Source organism: Megalobrama amblycephala, linkage group LG9 (assembly GCF_018812025.1).
Source record: "Megalobrama amblycephala isolate DHTTF-2021 linkage group LG9, ASM1881202v1, whole genome shotgun sequence".
In the NCBI taxonomy this organism is placed as follows: domain Eukaryota; kingdom Metazoa; phylum Chordata; class Actinopteri; order Cypriniformes; family Xenocyprididae; genus Megalobrama; species Megalobrama amblycephala.
In genome coordinates this window covers 30,756,459-30,778,144 of record NC_063052.1, presented here as the reverse complement: position 1 = coordinate 30,778,144, position 21,686 = coordinate 30,756,459, and the positions used below count along the sequence as shown (strand labels likewise).

Here is a 21,686-nt window from a genome sequence, read left to right as displayed (position 1 = left end):
GAGCTTTTAAATATGAAATACAGAATGAGAAAAGATTGAGTGCACATTGAGATTGGCTTGCAGTCTTCAAATCATTTTTTCAATGTAGAAGAAACGATAGAAGAAAGATATTTGTGACTTTTCTTTCCTATACATACGTATGAATTATCTCGAGGTCTGCTAATGCCTCAATATTACAGACATTTATTACTGTATTTACCATTCATGTATCAACATTACAGGCAATTATTTGCTAAATGAAGCTGTTCTGAGTTAAAAACGCTCACCATTTACTTTTCATAGTCGATGGTTAAAAGATGAAGAGAGCCCATGTGTAACACATCTGTTCTCCTCCATTATCTGTGTCATCATTAATTGGACCAAGTCTCCTTGTAAACACATCAGATGATTTGTTTTCTATCAAACAATAGCCGTTTTTGTTCTTTCTTTCGCACACATGTCTTCAGCTCCCGAGGGTCTGGATCCCTACATCAACGCCTCCAAAACGGTCCTGAAACAGGGCGAGACGCTGAACGTTAACTGTACCGTTCACGGCGCGGTGCTCGTCTACTTCTCCTGGGACTTTCCCAACAAAGACGTGAGTGGGCTGAAAATAATGTTTTCATAATTTTTCCGTTCGAGCACTTGGAGCTCCCGTGAGAAGCTCCACATGTTGAAATCACCTCAAGATGTGCGGACACACCTCTCCCCTGACCATCGTCATGAGAAACACGTGTTTTTATTAAGAGATAACTCTTGTGAAAGTGAAAAGCCAAAACGACAAAAGCAAGTTTGTAGCTGTAGTTTAAGTACATCAGCAGAATGAATATCAATTTTTGAGGATTTTAATATCTAAACATTCTTAAATGAAGATACATTCATATGCACTATTTACTAATTCGTTCCCTCAATTTGCTAAATCGTGTGCATTATTTACTAATTCGTTTCCTTGATTTGCTAAATCGTGTGCACTATTTACTAATTTGTTTCCTCAATTTGCTAAATCATGTGCACTATTTATTAATTAGTTTCCTCAATTTGCTAAATCATGTGCACTATTTATTAATTAGATTCATCGATTTGCTAAATCGGGTGCACTATTTACCAATTTGTTTCCTTGATTTGCTAAATCGTGCACACAATTCACCAATTTGTTTCCTCGATTTGCTAAATCGTGTGCACTATTTACTAATTTGTTTCCTTGATTTACTAAATCGTGCACACAATTCACTAATTTGTTTCCTCAATTTGCTAAATCATGTGCACTATTTACTAATTCGTTCCCTCGATTTGCTAAATCGTGTGCATTATTTACTAATTCGTTTCCTTGATTTGCTAAATTGTGTGCATTATTTACTAATTCTTTTCCTTGATTTGCTAAATCGTGTGCACTATTTACTAATTTGTTTCCTTGATTTGCTAAATCGTGCACACAATTCACTAATTCGTTTCCTCGATTTGCTAAATCGTGTGCACTATTTACTAATTCGTTCCCTCGATTTGCTAAATTGTGTGCATTATTTACTAATTAGTTTCCTTCAATTGCTAAATCGTGTACACTATTTACTAATTTGTTTCCTTGATTTGCTAAATCGTGTGCACTATTTACTAATTTGTTTCCTTGATTTGCTAAATCGTGTGCATTATTTACTAATTCGTTTCCTTGATTTGCTAAATCGTGTGCACTATTTACTAATTCGTTTCCTTGATTTGCTAAATCGTGTGCACTATTTACTAATTTGTTTCCTTGATTTGCTAAATCGTGTGCATTATTTACTAATTCGTTTCCTTGATTTGCTAAATCGTGTGCACTATTTACTAATTCGTTTCCTTGATTTGCTAAATCGTGTGCACTATTTACTAATTTGTTTCCTTGATTTGCTAAATCGTGTGCACTATTTACTAATTCGTTTCCTTGATTTGCTAAATCGTGTGCACTATTTACTAATTTGTTTCCTTGATTTACTAAATCGTGCGCACTATTTATTAATTAGTTTCCTCGATTTGCTAAATCATGTGCACTATTTATTAATTAGACTCATCGATTTGCTAAATTGTGTGCACTATTTACTAATTTGTTTCCTTGTTTTGCTAAATCGTGCGCACTATTTATTAATTAGTTTCCTCGATTTGCTAAATCATGTGCACTATTTATTAATTAGACTCATCGATTTGCTAAATTGTGTGCACTATTTACTAATTTGTTTCCTTGTTTTGCTAAATCATGCACATAATTCACTAATTCGTTTCCTCGATTTGCTAAATCGTGTGCACTATTTACTAATTTGTTTCCTTGATTTACTAAATCGATTTACTAAATCGTAATAGTTTCCTCGATTTGCTAAATCATGTGCACTATTTATTAATTAGATTCATCGATTTGCTAAATCGTGTGCATGATTTAGCCTGTTATTTTTTGTTCTGAATGTCATGTGCGGGGCTCCATATAATCTCACTTAATTTTGATCTTTTCAGAAAACAAGACCTTATGTGACCATTTTGCTTCTCAAGTAAATGTATCTCGATTGATGTTTAGATATTTGTACTGCTAAACAACAATGTGTTGGAAATTCATTTTTTTGCAGTGAATGCAATTTAATTGCTTTGAATAAAAGTCTCTGCCAAATAAATAAATAAATGTAAATGTAAACCAGAACCAAAAATTATGCACCAAATAATGGCACCAAAAATGCCACTGAAATTCAGTATATATATTGAATTTCAGGGGCATTTTTATAATTTTTGGTGCATAAGTTTAATTTTTTTAAAAATAGATTTTCAGGGGCATTTACAACTAAAATGTGTCTGTTAAAAGTTGCAAATATTGTCTCATTGGAAAAGTACATTTCTGCCACTGATCCCAAGCCCAATTTTCTGACTCTCAGGTTGGGGACATTGAGCCCTTGACTGACTTCCTGTCAGCCACAAGCATGCGGTCCTGTCTTAACATCACGGACATCTCGCTGGCCAGATCGGGACAGTATGTTTGTCACGTGCATGAGAGTGTGCAGGACATTATGGCTTCAGCCAGTATTGACATCACTGTTCTGGGTAAGACCTGCAGATATCACACAGCAGATGCATCAGATTTACATTATTCTGTCTATGAATGCATATAATAAAGTTTGGCTACTCTATATACACTGTATAAAATGATTTAGTGAAATTGTAAATTAAGCAAAGAATATTGGAGTTGTTTTACAAGAAAATACTACTTAGTTTTTCTAATTCAGTGTGTTACTTGTCATTTCTTGTAATTATTTGTGAAACTTACTAGCAATTTCTGAATAAAAATCGTTTAGAAGGAAATCCTACACCACTTTTTTGCCAGTGTGGTTAACATTAAATTAACTAAAATTAAAACTTTAAAGATTCAGAAATTAAAGAAATTAAAATTAATACTTCAACTGAAATTAAAATAAAGAAAAACTATATTTACTATATTATTTTATTATTTTGTATAATTTTTATTTTCATTATTAATGTTATTATTTTGTTGTTTTATTTTATTTTATTTTATTATTTTTAAATGTTTTATACATTTTCATTTAGATTAACTTGATGTACTAAAATAATTAAAACTAAAATAAAATTAATAAAAAATATATAGACTAAAACTAATAAAAAGGCCAAAAACACAATAACAAAATAACAAAAACTTTTACTGAAATGAAAACAGAAAATATAAAAATAAAAACGAATTCAAAATATTAATAAAAACTATAAGAGTATCTCAATGCTAAAATAACACTGCTCAGCACCATTTTTGCAGCTCTCTGGTAAAACTCCATGAAGAGCGGTCTTCATCATCTGATGTGTGTGTGAGCTGTGAAATATGGGTGGCATCTTTTCAATGATGCTTTGATTCAAACGCTAATTAAATCAACATCCGTCGCTTTAAAACAAGTCCTCAGTCTCATAGCATCTCCTGTGATGGAAAACTGGCCCTGATTTTTGCGCTCCGTCACGCTGTGTGTAAATGCAGACCTTCTGCAGAAGGGAGTGAGTTATGTTTATGTTTAACATTATGAAACCACAGCGTCCAAACAGCTGTACACAGGAACCCTTGAGGAACGCTGCAGACGCGAGTCAGAGGAACCGATGTAGATCAATGCAGATCTTTGTAAAAGTGTCAGCAGCATTTGCACACGCAGCATTTTGCCTCGACACACAGGATGCAGTAATGTTTAGGAAGAAAGTGCTTTTAGCACCTGAACATTTAGATTACGATCTATCAGCCGTGAGTGAGAGCACACTTATGGAATATTAAATACATTATGTAAGAAGATGAGCAAGCAAAACTCACTCTTTCTTACTCATAGGATATCATAGGTTTCATAATTGGTGTTGGTAAGATTTTTTAATGGTTTTGAAAAGTCTCCTGTACTCACCAAGGCTGCATTAATTTGATCAAAAGTACAGTAAAAACAGGAATATTGTGAAATATTATTACAAGTCAAAATAACTCTATTTAAATATGTTTTAAAATGTAATTTATTTCTGTGATTCAAAGCTGAATTTTCAGCATCATTACTCCAGTCTTCAGTGTCACATGATCCTTCAGAAATCATTCTAATATGCTGATTTATTATTATTATCAGTGTTGAAAACAGAGATTGTTTGATAAATGGAAAGTTCAAAAGAAGAGCATTTGTTTGAAAATGACTCTTTTATAATATTATAAATGTCTTTACTGTCACTTTTTATCAGTTTAATGATTTCTTGCTGAATAAAAATATTAATTTCTTTCTTTAAAAAAATCTTACTGACCCTAAACTTTTAAACAGTATTGTATGTAATAATTAGTGGTGCTTATTGGCAAGAATCACTATTACTATTGCTCATAGTTTGTATTAACTGACTGTGTTATTTTTATCTATCTGTCTGTAGAAAGAGGTTTCGTGGCTCTCACTTCACATCTGGACAGGAACATCTCGGCACGGCTCGGAGAAAACGTGGAGTTGAAGGTTGAGATCGAGGCGTATCCCAAACCCACCGTTAGCTGGTCTAAAGACGGCGCTGTTATCAGAGGACACAACATGAGACAGGAACACGAGACCCGGTAATGAGCCCTCTCAGCACAGAACCTCCATTAAACAACATTAAACCTATCCTCAGGATATTAGACGTGTCCTCTGGATCTGATGCAGGTTTGTCAGCACATTGACCCTGGTCAGGATCCGACTGGAGCAGATGGGGCTCTACACTGTTAGCGTCCAAAATGAAGATGACATTAAAGAGATGACCTTTGACCTAGAGGTGAAAGGTGAGACAGTTTGACATCCTTTTACACGGCACCCCCATTTCCTGAAAACAGACACCCATGCTGGTCTTTCATTTAAGCGTGCGCCAAGAATAATACCAGATGCTGGCCTGCTGAAATTTAATTTAATTTAATTTAATTTAATTTAATTTAATTTAATTTAATTTAATTTAATTTAATTTAATTTAATTTAATACATTTTTTGGCAATTACTATAATATTTAATTACAAATTTATGTAGTTTAATTAAATATTTAATATAATATTTAATTAGTTCCATTTCGCTATTTTATTTAATAATAAAAATAAATAAATAAATAAATAATTTAAAAACAGTTTTCTTCTATGCTTTCACTGTTTCTTAATATCTCCCTATTCTAGCTTACATTATTCTGGATGATGTTTAAAACTTTATTTTTTGCTAGTACTTCTCGTGTTATTGCCTCCTTAAGATGACTGACTTGTTGTATTGCTCATTTGTAAGTCACTTTGGATAAAAGCATCTGCACAATGAGTAAATAAGATATTTATTAAATGTATTTAAACATTTATTTAATTTAAATATTAATTAATTTATTTATTGTTTTTCTTGTTTGAGGTTTTAGTTTGCATTAATGTTGGCTGATATTATTTCCTGTTTCTGTAGTTCCTCCTCAGATAACTGAACTCTCTGACCATCACCTGGCAGAAAAGAAGCATGCGGTCACCTGTGTGGCGGAGGGTGTGCCATCTCCCAGCATTCAATGGTTCAGCTGTGACAGCATGACCAAGTAATACCACACCTTCATCATTATCATCATCATCATCATCGTCATCATCATCACAAATAGATTTTATTTGAATTAGTGTCGGTGTATTATTTGGATGGATGGATGGATAGATGATGGATGGATGGATGGATGGATGGATGTAAAATAGATGGATAGATAGTTGGATGATTGGATTGATTGATTGATGGATGGATGGATGGATGGATGGATGGATGGATGGATGGATGGATGGATTGATGGATGAATAGATGATTGGATTGATGGATGGATGATTGGATGGATGGATGGATGGATGGATGGATGATTGGATTGATGGATTGATTGATGGATTGATGGATGGATGGACAGACAGATGGATGGATTGATGGATGATTGGATTGATGGATGATTGGATTGATTGATGGATTGACGGATGATGGATGGACAGACGGATTAATGGTAAAATGGATGGATGGATGGATGGATGGATAGATGGATTGATGGATGATTGGATGGACAGATGGATGGATGGATGGATGGATGTAAAATAGATGGATAGTTAGATGGATGATTGGATTGATTGATTGATGGATGGATGGATGGATGGATTGATGGATGATTGGATGATTGGATTGATGGATTGATTGATTGATGGATTGACGGATGATGGATGGACAGAAAGATGGTTGGATGGTAAAATGGATGGATGGATGATTGGATGGACAGACAGATGGATGGATGGTAAAATGGATGGATGGATGGATGGTTGGATAGAAGGATAGATGGATTGATGGATGGTAAAATGGATGGATGGATGATTGGATGATGGATGGATGATTGGATGATGGATGGACAGACAGATGGATGGATGGATAGATAGATTGATGGGTGATTGGATTGATGGATGATAGATGGATTGATGGATGAATAATTAGATTGATGGATGGATGGATGGATGGATGGATGGATGTACAGACAGAAAGATGGATGGATGGATGGATGGATGGACTGATGAATGAATGAATGAATTAGGCATTTATTCATTCATTCATTATGATAGATAGATAGATAGATAGATAGATAGATAGATAGATAGATAGATAGATAGATCAGGCAACATTTTAAAAATATTTTATATTTTCCTTTTAATGACTCTCATTCATATTTAATATGAGCTGTTTTTTAGAGATGAGTAAATATGAACATGATGAGTTTGCACAGTACTCTCAGAAAGCATTACATAAACACACATCAGCGTAATGTACAGCGTAATGAAGGGCAAACAGTCGATCAGGATGTGTCTGTCCATCACAGTGTGTAGAGTGGTCTGTACATCATCCAAACGCTGATTAAAACACCAAAGAGATGCACTGAAATACTTCTGTATGAATAATATATAGCATACATACTCTAACGGCCATTACCACACACCTCTGCCTATCACAACACACTTCCTTCATGGGTGGAGCACACTTATGAGGGATCAGCTAGATAGAACTCAGGAATTAAGTATGCAAACACATATAATGCAGGTATATTTGACTTTTTTAATGTGTTTGGGTAGGTTCCAATGGTATACTACCATACTACTCAGTGTTTGTAATATGTATGCATTGCACACACAGAATTTACTATATGGATGAAATGCCCAGATGCCCTGCTACATTTGCTAAAATGTGCAAAAATGTGCCATTTTTCCTGCCTCTCTCTCTCCCTCTCTCTATTTAAACAAGCAATGTGATGAGGTCATGTGACAACACGTTGCATACTACATACTGCTTCACATTTAATTTTTCTAAGTATATACTGCACAGTATGCAGTAATCAGTACACTAGTATTCCTGTCTGAACTTTGTGTGTTGTCATTAGGTGTAGTAACAGAAGTGCTGTATGGAGCCCCCTAGTGGAGGATCCTGAGAGTGTCTCCATCCATACTAATGTCACCTACAACAACACACGCAAGATCCACCAAGTGCACAGTCAGGTGACCTTCCTCCGGCCGCAGCTGGTCACCATCCGCTGTGAGGCCAGTAATGAGAGAGGAGCTCGAGCCAGAGACATCAGACTGGTCAACAGCAGTGAGTATAATGTGTGTGTGTGTGAGGAGGGTGTTAAAGCCTCTATGTGAATGTGTGAAATGAGGATCTGCTGAATGGAGCAGCACCCGTGGAGATCAAACACAGAGTGACTTTGGATCTAATCCCATGATCCTTCAGGGCTGCTTTCATTAGCACCATGAATGTGGCGTGAAACCCGTTGAGCTCATTGAGAACCTGATATTGGTTCAGCCGTGAGAAAAACCAGAAACACAAACACCTGCCAAAGCTGCGGGAAACGCTTCTTATTGACTCTCTATATGAGTCTGCAGTTTCATATATGAGCCTAGTTGCCTTGATTTAAAGTCAGCATAAACCTTCAGTTTTGTCTCATTTTACTTTCCTAATATGACATATTTTTCTTGTAAAATGGTAATGAGGAATAAATGGGACAGGACAGTAATTGACTGAATTGTGAAAAGTGATTCAATTTGTTTTTAATAAGTGTATTTTCTAATCAAATTAAATTAAATTTCTTTTATTTATTAAAAGTATGTGGTGCCCCTTTAATCATCCTTAATAAATTGTTTATTATTTGAGGTTTTGTTTGTATAAATATTTGTTGACTGATGTCATTTTCTGTGTCTATAGTTCATATTTACATTGTACTTGACATGGAAGACTAGGTGTCTCCATGAACCTTTCATATTGTCCCATTTTACTTCCCTATGTTGATATATTTTAAAGTGAAATGGATATTCAATGAAAAAAAAAGCACATGACATGGTTTTAAACATCAATAATTGATTGAATAGTGAAATAGTGTCTCTATGTGACAAGTGATTGAAAATATTGAAATATTTTATTTCATTTTATTATTTGAGAACATCAATTATACATCAATAACTGAATGAATAGTGAAATGTCTTTGTGACAAGTGATTAAAAATACATCCAATATTTTATTTTATTTTTTATTATTTTATTTTATTTTATTTTATTTCATTTTATTATTTGAGAACATCAATTATACATCAATAATTGATTGAATAGTGAAATGTGTCTCTTTGTGACAATCGATTGAAAATACATCCAATAATTTTTTTTATTTTATTTTAATTTATTTTTTTTTTTTTATTATTATTTAATTGTATTATTTGAGAACATCAATTATACATAAATATTTGTTTGAATAGTGAAATGTGTCTCTTTGTGACAAGTGATTGAAAATACATCCAATAATTTATTTTATTTTATTTTATTTTATTTATTTATTTATTTAATTAATTGTATTATTTGAGAACATCAATTATACATCAATAATTGAATAGTGAAATGTCTCTGTGACAAGTGATTAAAAATACATCCAATATTTTATTTTTTATTATTTTATTTTATTTCATTTTATTATTTGAGAACATCAATTATACATCAATAATTGATTGAATAGTGAAATGTGTCTCTTTGTGACAAGTGATTGAAAATACATCCAATAATTTATTTTATTTATTTATTTTTTTATTTCATTTTATTATTTGAGAACATCAATTATACATCAATAATTGATTAAATAGTGAAATGTGTCTCTATGTGACAAGTGATTGAAAATATATCCAAAATTTTATTTTTTTATATTTTTTATTATTATTTGAGAATAAAGAAAAAAAGTAGGACAGAACTTGATTCTGTCTATCATGATAAAATCAGGATGATATAATTCAACATCGATATGACACAAATTCAATATCTAAGTCTATATCACAAGTGACTGAAAATAATACCAAACACTTAATTTAACTGTAAATAAATCATTTATTAATTGTTTTTATTTAAAAACACATTTAATGTCCATTAGTAATTATAATTATAGTATTTGAAGTCCATTAGCGATGCAGGGGAGACAGAGCCTTTGCAGTAGCTTGTCCAAAGTTGTGGAACAAATTGCCTTTATCTATCAAAACAGCGCCCACAGTGTCTGAGTTCAAAAGTCTTTTGAAAACCTATTTGTTCTCTTGTGCGTTAACATCTTGCGAATGTCTATTTTTAATTTTTGGTGATGGACATAGGTAACTTTGTACAGCACTTTGGTCAACCAAGGTTGTTTTAAATGTGCTTTATAAAATAATAAACTTGAAACTTGAAACTAGTAATTGATTGGATGGTGAAAAGTATTTCTGTATGGTGGTTGAAAATACACCACCCAAAAAATGACACTTCAGCTGTAAGAATCGGTATTTAATGCATTATAAATTAAGATTTTGAGTACATAACTTATCAACTTTTGTCTTTTCTGTCCAGCGTTGTTTTCTCAGGTGGCTGTACTGGCCGCAGTCTTGGCACTGGTGGTCATCGCCATCATCTCCATCATCATCCTCATCGCTGTGTGGAGGAAGGTCAGTGACCCTGTCTGACTGAGACACATTATGCTGCTACAGATTTAACATTATTATACTGAAACTCTACATTGTTTTGCCTGCAGAAGCCACGGTATGAAATCAGGTGGAAGGTCATTGAATCAGTCAGTTTAGATGGACACGAGTACATCTACGTTGACCCCATTCACCTGCCCTATGACCTGGCCTGGGAGATGCCACGGGACAGTCTGGTGCTGGGTGAGAACAGGACACACTGATCTACCACACTTACTATAGCCACAGTCTCTTTTCTCATCAGATGTAGCTGGATACTCAAAAATACTAGATTACCTTACCAACTATTTAATGTTTGTATGTCCAGGTGTTTTATTTACCTGACGTGTGTCTCTTTCTTCAGGTCGTACGTTGGGATCTGGAGCGTTTGGGCGTGTTGTTGAGGCAACAGCGTATGGTCTTGGCCGTTCCCAATCCACCACTAAAGTAGCGGTGAAAATGCTCAAATGTACGTGTGAAACCCACAGTTAAACACCGGTGTGTGAGCGTGGTTGATGGTTGTAGTTATTTGTGTTGTCTCGTCACTGCAGCGACAGCACGGAGAAGCGAGACACAAGCTCTGATGTCTGAACTCAAGATCATGAGTCACCTGGGTCCTCACCTGAACATCGTCAACCTGCTGGGTGCTTGCACCAAACAAGGTGAGCAAACATCAGCACTCACTCAGCACAAAAAAGCAGACACCTTTTCTGTTGAAAACAGATACCTGTAGTTTATATTAGCATAAACATTCTAGATGTTTAAAGCCTGGGACACATCAAGCCTGACGGTCAGGTGATGTCTGGCCATTTTTGAGCATCGGTCAGCTTAGTTTTTTTGGTGTTCTCTGCATCGTTGGCTCTAGTTGGACGCCGTCTGGGTTTTTTGGGCCGATTCAGCATGTTGAATTGCCATCGGGCCATCAGTGAATGCTGTTCAGCTTAGCGAAAGAGTCGATGAACGCTAGCAAAGACAGTACAGACGTCATCTTACCTGAGCATTCCAATGCATGAATATTTTCAAAATAACATGAGCCGACTAGAATGAAGGAAGTGATCAGCGTGATTGATATTCAACATGGTAATCAAGCACTGCTTTGTTTACGGTTTGTATATCTGCAGTTTCGGTTTTGAATGACGAATATAGACTATTTACACCTGCTGATTAGACAGTTATTTCCTTACATGCAGGTGTAGAACATAAATGCTAATTGAGAGTCACCTTTAGTCCTTTTGGTGTGTTCAAACAGCTTTTTGGCTGAGATGCAGCCGATGCGAGTCCTCTTTCATCGCCACTTGTTCTTTGACATCGGCTTGGTGTGTCCCAGCTTTAAAGCCACTGATCTTTTTCATGTGTTCTGAGATGTGTTTTCAGGTTGTATCTTTGTTTTTTACGCAGGTCCATTATATCTGGTGACAGAATATTGTCGCTATGGTGATCTGGTGGACTACCTGCACAGGAACAAGCACAGCTTCCTTCAGTACTACGCTGACAAGAACCACATCGCCAATGGCAGCCAGATCTGTAACGATAGCAATGTGCCAACCGGAAAAGAGTAAGAGAATTATGGCTGAATGAAGAGACTTCTTTCAAAAACATTAACAAATGTTAATTATTCCAAACTTTTGACCAGTTGTGTATCTTTAAAAATAACATGAAATATTACGGTGAATATTAATCATGCTTGACTATAACATTAGATTAAGTAAGACACATGTAATCAGGTAGTATTTCTGTGCTCTGCAGGTATGTGTCATTTGGCAGTGAGTGTGATGGCGGATATATGGACATGACCAAAGACGAGCAGACGGAATATGTCCCGATGCAGGAGCTCACGGACACTATCAAGTATGCAGATATCCAGCCGTCACCCTACGAGTCCCCTTACCAGCAAGACATCTACCAGGAGCAAGGTACACACTTCACCCGCTGTCTACAGACTTTTAACTCAAATCAACTACAGCATGATTCCCAAACCTTTTTGTCAGCTGAACCCCTTAGATGTAAAATATTTATTTGAATTACCTGTTGGGATTTTAACACCATGTCTACACAGTGTAGACCGCTTTTAGCTGTTGCGATGCGAGCGTCAATGGTTGCGTCTGGTGTAGACACGGTGTAAGGTAATATTTAAATAATTTAACATCACATTCGCATGTTCATGGTTCTCTGATGTTGGTTAATGGTCACATGACGTGCAGGTAAACAGATTAAAAATTAGATTTTTTTTTTTTTTTAATAAATGTTTTATTTTGATCGTGTTTATTTTTAAATTATTTAGGGTGGCACAATTTGGCCAAAAAATTATATTATTTTTTTTAAATTTAATTAATTTAAACTTCAATGTGACATTTCATCTCATATGAAAACGTCTCATATTCCTCCTACTGATACCAGCTAGACCTCTCTCAGAGTCTTTATTATTATCATTATTCATTATAACTCTAATTAAAATGAAGACATAAATATATTACTTCATATAATATATAATATATATCAGTTGTACTGTAAAATAAAAAATGCATAGTTGATAATTATAAAAAAAATTATTTATTTTACTCAAAGTCATCAATATTTATGCCTTAAATTCATCACCTTTAAAATGTTCAAACCCGGCCCGCAAGTTTTTAACATTTCAAATCCTCTAGCTTTTATTTTGGAGAAATACTGGTAAAAAAAAGAAAATCACAGTCCACAGAAATTATGCAAATGTGTAAATAGTAAACCAAACTCCTGTTGTCTTTTGCATGTGTTTTGCATTGCATTACACTACATTTATTAATTATTAGCATTATTAATAAATGCAATGTAATTAAAAATTCAAAAGTTATATATATATATATATATATATATATATATATATATATATATATATATATATATACAGTACAGTCCAAAAGTTTGGAACCACTAAGATTTTTAATGTTTTTAAAAGAAGTTTCATCTGCTCACCAAGGCTACATTTATTTAATTAAAAATACAGTAAAAAACAGTAATATTGTGAAATATTATTACAATTTAAAATAACTGTTTTCTATTTGAATATATTTCACAAAGTAATTTATTCCTGTGATGGCAAAGCTGAATTTTCAGCATCATTACTCCAGTCTTCAGTGTCACATGATCCTTCAGAAATCATTCTAATATGCTGATCTGCTGCTCAAGAAACATTTAATGTGTACAATTGTACAAAATATTTGTGTACAATATTTTTTTTCAGGATTATTTGATGAATAGAAAGTTCAAAAGAACAGTGTTTATCTGAAATCTAATCTTTTGTAACATTATAAATGTCTTTACTGCCACTTTTGATTGATTTAATGCATCCTTGCTGAATAAAAGTATTCATTTCTTTAATTTCTTTTCAAAAAAATAAAAATAAAAATTCTTACTGACCCCAAACTTTTGAACGGTAGTGTATAATGCTACAGAAGCTTTGTATTTCAGATAAATGCTGTTCTTTTGAACTTTCTATTCATCAAGGAATCCTGAAAAAAAAAGTACACAACTGTTTTCAACATTGAAAATAATCATAAATGTTTATTGAGCAGCAAATCAGCATATTAGAATGATTTCTGAAGGATCATGTGACACTGAAGACTGGAGTAACGATGCTGAAAATTCAGCTTTGCATCACAGGAATAAATTACTTTGTCAAATATATTTAAATAGTACACAGTTATTTTAAATTGTAATAATATTTCACAATATTACTGTTTTTTACTGTATTTTTAATTAAATAAATGTAGCCTTGGTGAGCAGACGAAACTTCTTTTAAAAACATTAAAAATCTTAGTGGTTCCAAACTTTTGGACTGTACTGTATATATATATATAAAACCTTTTGCATTTTTAGTTGCATTGCATTTATTAATAATTATAATAATCGCCATTAACATATTTTCAATATATGCTGAAACTCTAAATGACTATCACAGAGTTTATTAGCAGCACTGCCACACCTGGTTTATCTTCATGAATTTGCTTATAATTCATTTAATTAATCACATGAAATGTAAGAGTTTAGAATGTTTAAACAGTCTTTATTTATACTTTAATTTTAATATTGTAATATTGTGGTGATTCAGACAGAGGAAGTTCACATCATGGTGTAAGACTGTGTAGGATTTGTCTTGTTGAGCAGATGTACTGGGACCTTCTGCAGGGAAATAGAACTAACATCCTAAAACTCCCATCATGCCTCTGTGTAATCTTTGGCTCTGTGATGCTGCGGTGGCCTTCAAGTTGAGCACAGTCAGAGTCTGTGTGACAAAGAGATCTCTTTCATAATGCTCATTAATGTTTCACTTCCTCATCTCACAGGATGTCCAAAGAACTTAATGAAACGCTTGAGGTTTCTGAACTATTTAAATCAGGACTAAAATGTCTCATTGTTTATTTGAATATTTATTTATTGTTTGAGTATTTCTAGAGATGTGTTTTAATTTAAGCTGAGAGGATGTCAGGTTGAGTTCAGCTTCTTTTGGACTGATAACCCTGATAAAACAGTACTGTGGTACACTGATCACTGCCAAAAAAAAAAAAAACATTTTTTTTACATTTCAAAATTAAGCGAGTTTATGCTTAGAACAAGAAAAAATATCTGTTTAAGAAAATTAAACTTGTTTCTTTTTTTTCTCTTGCTTCAAGCATAAAGTCAGAGTTATCAAAACTTAATTTTGATTTTTCTGTCATTTTGCTTCTCAAGAAAGTAGTATGATTTATTCAGATATTACCTGAATTACCTGGAGTTTAATAAAGCTGTTTGTGAATGTGCAGATAAAAGCAAGTTATTGTCTGAAATGAGTTGTCAGTAATTCTAATCTTACTTCCTGCTTGAACCTATGTAGGTTTTTAACAAATTTGAATAATGCCAGCCTATGGTCTTCATTGGCATGTTCTATGGTATTTACAATTCTGAGGTACTGCAAAGAATCCCATGGCACTGCAAGTTTTTTGCATTTGTATTTGCATCATCAATGAGGTTGTGTGATTTATGGTGTTTGTGTGTGTCACAGGTCACAGGGTGGATCGCTCTCTGGTCATCAGTGATTCTCCGGTTCTGAGCTACGTTGACCTTGTTGGTTTCAGTTACCAGGTGGCAAAAGGCATGGAGTTCCTGGCCTCAAAGAACGTGAGTATTTGTTATAGCTAATGTAGTAAGACTGTTGACCTGCAAAACATTAGACCTAAAATTATAAAATAATATTAATTATTAATAATATTAAAATTACTCACCGTTCCACTCAGAAGAATCTGTCACGCATGTTTTAATAGTGTTATTTTAGTAGCATTGAGATACTCTTGTCATTTTTATGAATATTTTGAATTAATTTTATTTTTATATTTTCTGTTTTTATTTTAGTTCAAATTTTTTGCTTTTTATGAATATTTTGAATTAATTTTATTTTTATATTTTCTGTTTTAATTTTAGTTCAAATTTTATGCTTTTTATGAATATTTTGAATTAGTTTTATTTTTTTATTTTCTTATACAGTATTTTCTATTTTTAATTTTACTTAAAATTTTAGCAATTTTGTTGTGTTTTTTGGCATTTTTATTAGTTGTTGGTTTTTTGTCTATATAGTTTTTATTAATTTTTATTTCACTTTTAATTTTATAAAAAAAAAATGAGAATGTTGCTTTGGGAACTACCTGACATAAAAATTAAGTTCAAGTTTGTTTGTTTTTTTGTTTTTTGTTTTTTAAGTATTTCAGTTAAGTAATAATTTTTAAAAATATTTTATTTCAGTTCAAGTTTATTTTAGTTCAGGTAATGAAGTCTTTAGTTTTAGTTATATATAATAACCCTGGCCAGTAGGAAAACATACATCACCATCTGCTGTTGTAAATGGGAAATGCATCCCATCTGTAAACCAATGTATTGATTAATCTTCAAACTGCATTTTATGCTGATCTAGAGAAAGTGTCTGATTTTTTTCTTTGTAAATTAAAGCACATCTTTCTATCTGTCTGTCAGTGTGTCCATCGAGATTTGGCGGCAAGAAACGTTTTGATCTGTGAGGGCAAACTGGCCAAGATCTGTGACTTTGGACTGGCCAGAGACATCATGCATGACAACAATTACATCTCCAAAGGCAGCGTACGTGGAAAGATCCTTCAATAAACAAACACACACATTCATTCAAACAAACATGCAATAAATCACTGAAGTCATAGTTGTGATTTTAAAATGAAATGGTGTGTTTCTCTGCAGACGTTTCTTCCTCTGAAGTGGATGGCACCAGAGAGCATCTTTCATAACCTGTACACCACTCTGAGTGACGTCTGGTCTTACGGCATCTTACTCTGGGAAATTTTCACTCTGGGTGAGTCCGTTCATTTATTCTTTCTTCTGACAGTCTATGCAGTCATGTTTTTTGTGTGTAAATAAACGTTAAATGTTAATGCATGTAGAAATCAGGTTTCTTATACTATATGTTCTACCTGAAATGTGTATTGGGAGAAAGCATGGCGCTAGAAATGCCAGGTCATGGGTTCGATTCCCAGGGAATGCATGAAAAGTGTAAGTCACTTTGGATAAAAGCATCTGCCAAATGAATAAATGTAATACAATATTATATCAGTATCCTAACAGAGATGTTGTATTAATGTAAATTTCCTATAAACAGAAAAAAAAAGTCTTATTATTAATTCAGGCCTGTGTTTAAATAATTTTCATAGTGTGAAACCTATAAACAATACATGTATATATCACTATTAGCAATGACATCCATCTTATATGATTATAAGAATTCTTTGCAACACTTCATTATCCAATGGCGTCCATTAATGTTACTTAATGCATTAACAAACAATGAGCAATGCATTTGTCATAGTATTTATTTATTAATCTTGATTAATGTTAGTTAATACAAATACAACTGTGTTAGCATTAAATAACATTAAGATACTTTTGATTTGGATGTTTTATTAGTAAATGTTGAAATTAACATTAACTAAGAATAATAAATGCTTTAGAAGTATTTTTCAGTGTTAGTTCATATTAACTAATGCATTAATTAACAAGACCTTATTTTAAAGTGTTACCAATTCTTTCATAAGGCATGTTTGCTGTTCTTTTATAAGAGTTTGAAAACAATCTATTTTAAGCACAAAACTGCTCACTGTTGAATTAGCAAAAACTAAAGCCGTCTGTTCTTATTCTGCTTTTACAAATACAGGATTTTTTTTTCTGTCTTCTGTGAGCTTGAAGTGAAATGAAAAGCTTTCTTTATTGGTGATTTTCTGGCTGATTTTGCAGGAGGAACACCATATCCAGACCTGCCGATGAATGAGTTGTTTTACAGCGCTCTGAAGAGAGGCTACCGCATGGCCAAACCCTCGTACGCCTCTGAGGACATGTATGTCTGCACTTCACTCACATACTGGCGTGAATGACAATTAAATAAACATATAGGCTTGAATGTTTATTATTGCATTTATCCTTGTTTTATAGATTCATACAGTAAAAAAGACTGCGCACAGTAAAAGGCAGGGTTGTCTGTTTAAATCACAGCCACTGAGCTTCTGGAAAATTCTTGTGGCATCTCTAAATAAATCTGATGGTGGTGATGTTGATGGTGGGTTTGGATTGAATTCTGATCGTTTGTTCTTTGCAGTTATGAGGTCATGAGGAAATGTTGGGATGAGAAGTTTGAGAAGCGTCCGGAGTTCTCCTTTCTGGTGCACACGATGGGGAACATGCTCTCAGACGGATATAAAAAGGTTTCCTTTATGTTCCTTGTTTCGTTTCCATGGTTAAATAATAGATTGCAAAGAAATTCTAATAGCAATATTCCAAAAACTTATTTTCTCTGTCATTCTGTGGTTAAAGCCCTTTGCTCAAGTTCTTTCTAAAATCACACAAAGAAAAGGAGCATGCAGAGAAATGTCAAACATGAAACAGAATTCAAACATTCAATCAAACTCAGATGCATTAATAATCTGTTCAAATGGGAGCAGTTTTTAACTTAAAGGGATAGTTCACCCAAAATGAAAACTCTGTCGTAATTTACTCACCCTCGAGTCGTTCCAAACCTGTATGAATTTCTTTCTTCTGTTGAAGTAAAAGAAGATCTTTTGAGGAATTTTGGTAACCGGACAGTTGACGCTAACATTGACTTCCGTATTTTCTTTCCTACTATGGCAGTCAATGGCTACCGTCAACTGTTTGGTGACCCATATTCTTCAAAATATCTTTTTTTTTAGTTCAACAGAAGAAAGAAAGTCATACAGGTTTGGAACAACTTGAGGGTAAATTAATTTTCATTTTTGGGTGAACTGTCCCTTTAAGAGTGAGAGCACATACTGATACATTTTAAACAAACCTTTGAGTTGATGTCAGAATGTTTCTTGAGCAGCAAATCAGCATATTAGAATGATTTCTGATAGATCATGTGACACTGAAGACTGGAGTAATGATGCTGAAAATTCAGCTTTGATCACAGGAATAAATTACATTTTGAATAGACTTTAAAATGCTATAATATGTAATATTACAATATTATTAATATAATATTTGATCAAATAAATGCACCCTTAGGGGGCATTAATGGCTTCAAACAATTAATTATCCCAGTCGTTTGACCAGTTATGTACACAGATGCAGAAGGCTCTGATTGTGTCTGTTGCAGTGTAAATGTGGCCTCTGAATTCTTATCATCTTCATGAAAGTATTATCATCATCTCTCCCTCAGAGATACTCTCAGGTGAGCGACAGCTTTCACAAGAGCGATCACCCTGCAGTAGCTCGCGTGAAGCCACGGGTCCCCTCTCCATTCCCGGGTGTCTTCCCTCCTCAATCTCCCACTTCAGATCAAACACCAAACCCGACCCCGCGTCCGCAGGCCGACGGAGAGGAGGCTCCGCACAACGAGTACATCATCCCCATCCCCGACCCCAAGCCAGAAGAGGAGACCCAGGATGAGCCAGTGCTGACGGAAATCCCCTCGAGGTAACGCTGACTTCCTGTGATCAAAAATAAATCAGACCATTATAAACCGCAGAGGATGAAGGAAAGATGAGACATTACCTCTTCCTCTTCCATACAGAGGGGATCACTTCTGTTTTTATAAAAAAAATCCATGAATAATGTGTTCATCTGTGCAAATGGGTTTGATTTTAACGTGAGAATGAGAGCCTTTGCTTAAACCTTTTATGGTATAAATAAACACTTTCAGACTTCAAAAGAAAAAAATAAAATAAATAAATAAATAAATATATATATATATGCACATACATTTATTTATATATTTATGTATTCATCTAGCTAGCATGTATTTATTACATTATTTTTTACAATTAATAATTTGGCCCAGTGACATATGCATTCATAGTATACATTTGTTTAGTTTAGTTTAATATCTTTTTCTAATAAATACGTATGATAACTTAAGATGATAAAATATAACAGATATATAAAACATATAAATGATACATATATAATATAAAATGTATATAATTTTAATGTGAAGAACTGTATATTTATTTATTTATTTATTTATCATGTATTTATTTTACATTTATTCATTATGCCAAGCGACATGTATTCATGGTATAAATTTGATCAGCATGTGTGTAAATAATTATATAATATGATATGATCAAATATAAAGGATGTATATTTGTGTATTTATTTATTTAGCATGTTTCATTTTACATTTATTTTTCTACATATGCATTCATGGTATAAATATGTTTAATATTTATAATATTTAAGTATAATAAATATTTATATATGCTATGATAATATAATATGATCAAATATAAAGGATTTATAATATACATATATGACTTTGTGACAATAATGAGCTAATACTTATTGTATAAAGAATTTTCAAATTATTCATAGCACCCCCTGGAGGTTCAAACTTCATAACTTCATGTGTGAGTGAGTATGTGTGTGATGTTAATGGCTCTCTCTCTCTCTCTCTCTCTCTCTCACTTTAAAAGCTCCTTAAGCTCTGATGAGGAGACGGACTCCATGGAAACCCCGAGTACGGAACCTGAGCGGGAGGAACTGCTGCCAGAACATTCTGGAAGTCTAGAAGTGGAGGAGAGCTTCCTGTGACACGTTCCTACTTCCTGTCATCATGAAGTAATTTTAATGTACATTTTGAGCAGATTTGAAATTGCATACATCAGATTGCATAAATCAGTTCAAAACAAATGCTCATGAATGCATCAGAATGATATGCTAGACTTCCTCGTGTGCTCTTAAAGGACCGTCTGTGAAGGTTGAGGCTTGAACCTTTCTTGTTTTTTCTTTTGTATTTTTATTAAAGTGGTACAATGCAGTATTATAAACTGCAGAAGGCAATGCTAGAATCAGCTGATGCTTTACATTCATTGTTATTCAAAAGGTACAAATCAAACTTCAAACACTTCAGAAATATGTATTATGTTATAGAGGGTTTTTGAACATTGTAAAAAAAAATTAAGTGCATTGTATTCAGGCAGAGGCCTGTGTCTTTTGATTTTAACTTTTGATTTTTTGAACTTTTGATTTTAACTAAAGATTCGTGTAGCAAACTTGCACTTTAATGTTTCTGAGTAATTGAAGCAAATAGATTATACACACGGATGTGATTATTTGTGATTTTGTTTTTACATTCTGTAAAGGGAACCAACAGAGAACACAGGATAGATTGTTTTAGCATGGATTGTACAGCTACGTTGCAAAAATGATTTTCTTACTTTCTATGGTCTTATTTTCCAGTATAATTAAATAAACATTCTTAAATCAACATACATTTACTTGAGAAGCAAAATAACACATTCAACAATACTGATGAAGGACATCATGTTTTGTACAGAATCCTGCTGTTCAATGTGTCATTGATAATAACAGTATATCTGAATGACTCACAGTACATTAGAATCAAATTAGTACCAGTCCAATAATAACACATACACACAATGTTTGGGTACTTCTTACATTGATCTTTATTTTCATGCAAACACATAATATACCCAGAGTTTGAGAAGGTGTTTGTATGGCTTCGTCTTGTCTTTTCATCTTGATTATTCTTCTTTGTCTTGATTATAACAATTTAAGTGTTTGTATGTATGCACAAGGCCTTATTAAATTACACATCTCAATACATATATCACATAGTAAAGTTACACACTCTAAAGGTACCAAAGCTTTATGTATGTTTACAAGTATATTTTTGTATAGATATTTTGTACATTGCTCTTTTACACATTCCATGTATGATAAACAATAAAAAGCTGTGATAAAGTCTTTAA

The 21,686-nt window shown here is 33.3% G+C and overlaps 1 protein-coding gene across 3 annotated transcripts in view; it reads left to right on the top strand.

The window, feature by feature from the left end:
* The window catches only part of pdgfrb (platelet-derived growth factor receptor, beta polypeptide), a 53,359-nt gene extending 31,673 nt beyond the window's left edge, over positions 1-21,686 (top strand). For all 3 annotated transcript variants that reach the window (XM_048202768.1, XM_048202766.1, XM_048202767.1), the window contains 19 exons: positions 447-577; positions 2,865-3,030; positions 4,870-5,041; positions 5,130-5,245; positions 5,889-6,012; positions 7,861-8,069; positions 10,325-10,419; positions 10,506-10,638; positions 10,799-10,903; positions 10,986-11,096; positions 11,833-11,989; positions 12,181-12,347; positions 15,452-15,567; positions 16,414-16,536; positions 16,651-16,762; positions 17,698-17,797; positions 18,056-18,161; positions 19,133-19,389; positions 20,388-21,686. In XM_048202768.1, the coding sequence (XP_048058725.1) occupies positions 447-577; positions 2,865-3,030; positions 4,870-5,041; positions 5,130-5,245; positions 5,889-6,012; positions 7,861-8,069; positions 10,325-10,419; positions 10,506-10,638; positions 10,799-10,903; positions 10,986-11,096; positions 11,833-11,989; positions 12,181-12,347; positions 15,452-15,567; positions 16,414-16,536; positions 16,651-16,762; positions 17,698-17,797; positions 18,056-18,161; positions 19,133-19,389; positions 20,388-20,505 (2,618 nt within the window). In that variant the 3' untranslated portion in view covers positions 20,506-21,686. The remainder of the gene's footprint in view (positions 1-446; positions 578-2,864; positions 3,031-4,869; positions 5,042-5,129; positions 5,246-5,888; positions 6,013-7,860; positions 8,070-10,324; positions 10,420-10,505; positions 10,639-10,798; positions 10,904-10,985; positions 11,097-11,832; positions 11,990-12,180; positions 12,348-15,451; positions 15,568-16,413; positions 16,537-16,650; positions 16,763-17,697; positions 17,798-18,055; positions 18,162-19,132; positions 19,390-20,387) is intronic.